This window comes from Aphis gossypii, chromosome 3, assembly GCF_020184175.1.
Source record: "Aphis gossypii isolate Hap1 chromosome 3, ASM2018417v2, whole genome shotgun sequence".
NCBI lineage: Eukaryota > Metazoa > Arthropoda > Insecta > Hemiptera > Aphididae > Aphis > Aphis gossypii.
In genome coordinates this window covers 7,582,836-7,590,492 of record NC_065532.1, presented here as the reverse complement: position 1 = coordinate 7,590,492, position 7,657 = coordinate 7,582,836, and the positions used below count along the sequence as shown (strand labels likewise).

Sequence of the window (7,657 nt, the reverse complement as noted above, 5' to 3'; positions counted from 1 at the left end):
ATAACGGCAGAAGTACATAATACTATACTATACATATAAATTGAATATTTTCTGTTTATTACACGAGTTACCAAAATTATCAATCAATTAAATGTTTAATTATTTTATAATATAATGCGATGTAATATGATAACTATAACTAATTACTGCTTATTACTTATTAGAGCAACAGGCACTTGGAGTTTTAACGGCCTCGTAAATTATCACATGCCACATTTTAGTCTTTGACTTTAAAATAAATTCTGAATGTTTGTATGTGGTATATCAGTAAAAATAAATAAGATTTAAAATGTCGTAAAATTTCAATATTTATTTAATAATTAATGAAAATATAGATAATTATTGAATTGGATATTCAATTTATATAGCATCAAAATTCGGACATGGTGTTAGTAAACCACCAGTGAAGCCAGCAAATATATTTCTAAATGCATTAAACGTTGTTTTACATCCACAATCGTTATAAACATCATCACGATCCACACTCTTGACATTGAATCCACTTCTAACATTGCGTACAAATTGCCCCTAAAAAATCATAAAAAAAAAAAAAAAAAAAAAAAAATTGCATGGTTTAAAAAAAAATATTATTCCTATAAATTGAAATCGTATATGATTTAGATAATAATTAAGTCATATTTTAACTAGGTACCTAAAATATTTTTTTCAATGCGTACTTTTAATATAACACATAAAAAAAGTTTGGTATTTAAATTTACGTATCATGGATTTACTTCAAAAACGCAACTAATATGCTGGTTATATGATTAAGTCAGCGAAGAATGTTTATTTAGGCCGGTAAGTTAAGCTATGTTGGGTCATTCTTGATTTTACACGAACATAAATAACAATTTAGTTTTATTTTTATTTCTAAAATATATTCTATGTATTATTATCTTATTTATTCGTTGAATATTGCTATACCCACTTAGCAACTAGGACATTTACCTACAATTTGTTATTTTACCTATTTACTCTATGCCTTTATTAAAATTATTGGAAGTAAAAATATACAGTCCTAAAAGTTCTGAGTACCAAATAACAAGTTAATTAATAATATATAAAATTGTTCATTGTGTATTGAAAAACTCTTTCAAAACAACAAATCTCATGTATTTCATTGTATCATGTTCATATTACGTCGGAAATATTATTAAGATACATTATATAATTCTTCCAGTCATCTTCCAAAATATAAAAATCAAATAAATAGATTAACTATATTATAAATTAACTAATAAAACAATAATTGTTTGTACATATATGATATATGTAGATTCATACAAATGCATATAATATGTACAACTATTTGATGTATTATAAATATTTTCAATCCGAAATTTTTCACTTTACCATATTATAAAAATCTTTAGATGTTTCTATACACGATTGGTTTTTATTAATTGGTCCTTTACACACCTAAAACAGTAAAAGTAATGGAATAATCAATATTTATTGTAAAATATTTAAATCTAAGTTACTTGTGCGTAAGAAGTATATGATATTAGTACATCGAGAATTTGTGGGTATATCTCAATATCATAAGTTAGTTTTAAAACATTTATTGGTGTTGTCTGTAGATATAATGATGTACTTCCCTAAAATTAGCAATTAAAGATATGTTAAAACAATATTACAGTATCATTAACATTCATATGTTGTAATATTATTATTTAGTCTTAAACAAAATCATTCTTGACGTATTATATTTTCATTTTGTCACAAGATATTTTTAAAAGTAGGTATTTATAATTTTTCTTTTAAGGAAAACGTTACCAGACATTTTTCAGTAGATATAATTAAATTAATTTTATAAATTTATAATCATGTTGTCAAGGAAAAATATGATTAAAATTGCAAAAGAATACATTTTTAAAAAAGATTCTTTCAAATAAAATTGAATATAATATAAATACGATTCAGAAGTTTACCATGAACCAATTGAGTACCTAACTGTTTTAAATTATTGAAAAAATTTGGAAATAAAATTATGATATGTACATAGGATTTAATCACAGACATAAAATTATAAATTGATTTAATAATAGTAATTAAATCGATTTTATAAATTTTTAAAAATGTATAGGTACTTCCAAAGTTTATGTAATACAGTAACTCCTTAGTTAAAATTCATCACAAGTTATTTTAATTCTAAATTTGTTTTGCATTATATGATATTAAGATGTTTTTAATATCTTAAATTAATTTAAAAATAAATATATTTAAATATAATTTTTTAATATCTTAACACATTGATGGACATTCTGAATTGTTGTGGTTTTTTTTGTGTAACTTTTGAAACGCAATTACATACTACTGCTATAGCAGTAGTAATTTGACTACTGTTATAACAGTAGTGTCCACCTACATAGTAATTATCATGTACGTATATCACTACTGCTATAGCAGTACCATCAAATAACTAAATATTATGACGAAACAATCGATAATTTATATAAATAAATAAATTATAAATAGTGAATTCAATATCTGATTGTTATTCGTTAAAATAAACAGCTGTCGTAAATAATTGTCAATAATATTACCGATAATATTATTATCATAAACAGCAAATACTAAAAATAGAAATAAGTGGTTTTAAAATACAGTGCCCAATGATCCGTTGAGTTGTAGTGGGGCAGTGGGAAATTCTCTACCGTATAAAACTATTGAAAATAGTACTGCTATAGCAGTAGTGAGTTTTAATAAACGAATATTGAACTACTGCAATAGCAGTAGTGATATACGTACATCAAATTTAAAAACTACTGCTATAGCAGTACTGTCCATCAATGTGTTAAAATATATTTTAAAATTTTTAGTTGAAGGTGCAATTTTTTTTGGCTTTATACTTTACACGTAGTTATGTCTCTTTTATTACCTGCGTCAAATATACAGTATATTTAGAAATATAAAATAGCGCCAATCAATAAACTACCCGCTCTTCTCTCGATAATAATTTATATCTAATTCATTTTTTACAAAAAACAAGTCGATTTCTATTAGAACAATCAATATAAACAAATAACATTAAATATTTTTACCAATAAGCCGGCAAAATCAGGATTTGGTGATTTTTGAGCTGTTTGTTGTGTTACTGTGTTATTTATCGTTACATAAGCCTCAAAATAAGTGCATTGAAACAAATAATCCATTTCTATTTCATAGAATGTTACTAAGTCGTTAAATTCCAAAAAAGCTTTAAAAAAATATATAAAAATGCAAATTAATAGTTATAAAATGCCTATATAGAATAAAAAAACAGTATAATACTTTATTTTACAATATTTTAGGTTAGGAGGTACTAATGAAATAACATTAATACTAGGATATGATGTTTAATTCGTTATTTTTCTAAATATAAAACACTTAGGTATAAAAGTAATCTGGAATGATGAACAATTGGTAATTTTTCAAATTGAACCTCTGCTTTACTATAGACATCAATAAAAAAAAACTTCTATATTGAATTATTATTGTTTTTTAATAATTTAGTAGGATGAAAAAGTATTATCAATAATAAATATAAATATATTTTAACATCACAAAATAACTGTAACTAATAAATGTACTATATGTATATGTGTATGTGTGTGTGTGTAAAATGTTTATTGATCAATATTATTAAACCAATTAATTAAGAAAAAATATATCACGCACTGGATGAATTCGTTACTGCTGTTGGAGGTATAGAAACACCAATAATCAATTCAGGTTTGCATTGTTTTAATTGTTTTATGTATGCTATAAGGAATATTCCAAGAGTTTCATTAAGTGGCGTATCCTAAAAACGCACAAGAATATTAAAAAAAGTCCAGTATTTTATTTAGATGTGCTTAAAAAAAATTAACACAATAAGCCATCTAAAAATTATCACTATAAAAACTACTCTGATTTTTGACAAAATTGATTTAATTTTTTTTTTTTTATAATAATTGTTGTTTTTTGAATTCAAGTAAAACTATTATCATCATAATAATTATATTGATTTACTAACACTTTTTTTGAATACATACGTAAAATGGCCAAATTGATCGTAAAACGAATCCCAGTACATTATGTTTTAGTGCGAAATCACATAAAACCAATGCATCAGGAGCATTGCCATCAGGATGCAATATTGAAATCCAGTCTTGATAATCTTTTTCTCGTTCAAGTGCTACGATTACGGGTTTTTTTAAGTCTGTTACTGATTTGAGAAGAGCTAAAACATATTTATGTTATCTGTTGATTTTGAACAAAACAATTTTTATTGTAAAAATCTAATACTCTAATTTTTAATATTATATGATGAGCCTATAAATAATAGCATATTTGTATTCCATAATTATATCAGATAAATATATCCAATAAAAAATATATTTACCTTCATCTACATCTATGAAAGACGATGCGTTGATTGTAAATGTAGAGTAAATTATTACTTCACATTCGATTGGTATACTTTTTGGATCTAAATTAGCTGAAATACTATTAAACTCTTTCAGATTTCCTCTGAATTCACACATGACACTTTCAGAAAAATTACTACCTGAATCATAAAAAAAATCGTTATCTATTAAACATTTTAACAATTCAATAATAAAAATGTTATACATTGTGCTTGAATATAACTATAATTTACATTCATAATTGTTATAACATTAGTTTTGATTTTTTAAACAATTACATTTTTTATTATATATAATTTTTTTTATTTTTTCAATTTATTGCTAAGTAAGTTTTAGATACGTTTCAAGTAAAAATTCAAATGTAAGTTATAAGTGAATATTTTGGGATTTTTTAAATTTTATTGAATTTACTTATTTATACAACTATTTAAGCTACAGTCGACATTCGATAATTGCATAAATAAGATTATACTACAATACCTCTAGCCATAAAATCATATTTCTAGTATAGTATAATAATACTAATATACTATACTAGCAGGTGTTACCCGGCTGTGACTGTTTAACTGTATACTTTGTTTTTCAGTCACTCAGTGAATTTTTTGGGAGATGTTTGCCAATAAGTGGCATTTGAAGGTGAGATAACTTTTAAGTTTTTGCTCTTTACTATGTAGAAGACAATTTTCTAGATGGAAGAAAAGATTGAATTGATTAGAAGATAAGGTATGTTTGGGTGAACAGTAAATGGCTGTTACTGAGATAGTTATATTGTTGACTATTATAGTTACTGTGCATGACTGTGTGTGGTCGGTTTAAAATTAGGGAGTGGAAATAATGATAACGGTGACCTAACATAAATAGCAGCACCTGCATGAGCAGTAGTGCCGTCTGGATGGTTATAGGTAGTAGTTATTTATGAAATGGGTTTCAGATATTAAAGCTAAATCAATTCTTTTTTTTTTAATTAGGAATACTCAGATAAAACCGAAAACTTCAGTTATCTATAGATAAAAATAACTCAAAAATGTTAACTCTATATATATATATAACACTAATATAAACATTATTTTCAAGTATTTAAAATGATTCGTTTTTGAGTTACAACCATATAAAAAAATCGATTTTGTCAAAAACTGGTTTTGCGTAAAAATTTTCGTTTTCCCATCACTTTTTTTTTTGTTTTTTTCTGGTTTTTTTGAAAACTACTGAAAATTGTATAGTTTTGACCTGTATAAATAATGCACCAAGGATATTCGCTTTGCCATCAGAATCAACCCCAAAATTTGAAACTGAAGCATTATTTCGGCAAGTTATGCTGTATACAGACGCGAAAAAAAATACATATCATTGTAAAATCAATACATTCATCACTCCGTTCAGAATCTAAAATATTTAAAAACAATTCTTCATAAGTCATAACAGTTATTTATTTTAAAAATCAACAGAAAAATGTAAATCTATAAATTATGTTGTAGTTGAAAATTTTAAAAGTTTAAAAGTTTAAAGTTTTTCTTTTAGAAGCCTAAAAATATTTAAAACAAATTTACACATTTTATTTTGAGTAGGTATAATTTTATTTCGTTACACATTTTATAGTCTCTCAGTACTTAGTATACTTAAATAAATTTATTCTGTAAGTTATTATGAAACGTATAGTTTGTAACATAGCTTAACTCTAAATAGGTACATTATAATTGTATACTTAACAATTGTAATAAAATACATTATATATTAGATAAAAAAAAAAACACAAACATTTTAATGACTTTTGATTAAACTTTGGAAAGCTAATCATAAAAAAGCGAAATCTTTAAAAGAATATACGTACTTATTGAAGCCATAGAATCAACGAGAACACAAAAAAATTACAAATACAAAATCATTATTTTATTTTTTAAAATAATTAAATTATATACTTCAATCCTAAACCAGAAAGCTACATTAACACCATAAAAATAAATCTAATTTTCTCATACATAGGTATATTATATCAAATTAAATCGTTGGACGTTAAGTAAATATTTATTGAAATACTAAATTTTAAATGTGTGTATAAAAATAAATAAATAATTATGTATTTATTAAATGCAGATGTCATTGCAAACAAAAAAATATAATAAATATTAATGATTTATCAATACACATTTTAAAGAACCGTCAATCGAGGTGATTTGAAACGATTTTGACATACTTATTGGTATTCCGAACTTAAAAAAAAATGTAAGATTTTAATTATAATATGGGGAACTGTAATAGTAACTCTTTTATCGAACATTCATTATTTCAAAATATTTCAACTATTTTTAAAAACAATAATACATTCAAAAAAAATGTTCTCGTTGTATTTTACATATTTGTACATCAATTTAACATCAATTGCAGTAATAAAATAATTTATTTAGAACATCAGTGGAAAAATATCAATGTACCTAAGTACATCAATACAATGAGTATCGCTAACCAAAGCTGGCCAATTCTGATAAATTAGCCTTTCAGCTAAGGTATATTAATTGATATAGGTACCAGACACACTTGCTTGAGCTTTTGTCTCTCGATTCGCATCGACCATCGCAACCACTCGCTTTAGCGACCACGGTGTGTTCTCATCACGAAAATTATACAAACACGATCATAAAAATTTTAAAATTATTCCCAATAATCATAATGTAGAAATTAGATCCCGTGAAAATCACCTGTGTTGGTCTCAAGCTCAGCACTCGCCAGTCGAAACCTTCTCTACTGCGTCCATTCAAATCATATTACAGAATTAGAAATTAATTAAAAAGTAATACAAAAAACTCTTGAATTAATATTTTACACATTATGACGATAAGTTACTACTCATAACTTTTCATCGTTTAAACCTCTGCTCTTTTAATGCTTTACGAAACCATAGTATCAACCTACTCTCACTAAAGTTGTTTACAATCACAGTGTATAACTAAAATAATTATCACAAAATTTAGATTTCAAAAATATGGAAAAAAAAAATAACAAAATCTTATTTTCTATATTTTGTGTTTAACACGTGTCACTAAAATTATCAATAAATCAAATGATATGTTGTTTTATACTAATTGATGCGATTTAATATGATGACATTGATAACTATAGGTAACTAATTACTACAGTCTTCTGTATAGCAAGAAAAATTGGAATTTTTATGTATTTGTTCTTTCTTACATACTAAAGGGTCAACGATCATTTCCGGTGCTGTATATTATCCATGTATGTCTTGTGTGACAAAGCTCAAAGGTTTTTTTGAC

General features: G+C 24.7%; 1 protein-coding gene across 1 annotated transcript; it reads right to left on the bottom strand.

Moving 5' to 3' along the window:
* Positions 1–290: 290 nt before the first annotated feature.
* Positions 291–6,357, bottom strand: LOC114118935 (uncharacterized). Its single transcript, XM_027980368.2, has 8 exons — positions 6,220–6,357; positions 4,367–4,531; positions 4,017–4,204; positions 3,661–3,784; positions 3,045–3,199; positions 1,482–1,598; positions 1,354–1,419; positions 291–528 (listed from the first exon to the last, which is right to left on the bottom strand). Exons 1-8 carry the CDS (start codon positions 6,230–6,232, stop codon positions 361–363), a joined length of 996 nt encoding a protein of 331 aa, XP_027836169.1. The 5' UTR covers positions 6,233–6,357; the 3' UTR covers positions 291–360.
* Positions 6,358–7,657: the final 1,300 nt, after the last annotated feature.

Excerpts from the sequence above, each read along its gene's own strand:
- LOC114118935 (XM_027980368.2), bottom strand. Across the intron at positions 3,200-3,660 it reads AGCAGTAACGAATTCATCCA|CTTTTTTGGAATTTAACGAC; the intron begins GTGCGTGATATA and ends ATTTTTTTAAAG. Across the intron at positions 1,420-1,481 it reads CATATACTTCTTACGCACAA|GTGTGTAAAGGACCAATTAA; the intron begins GTAACTTAGATT and ends TTACTGTTTTAG.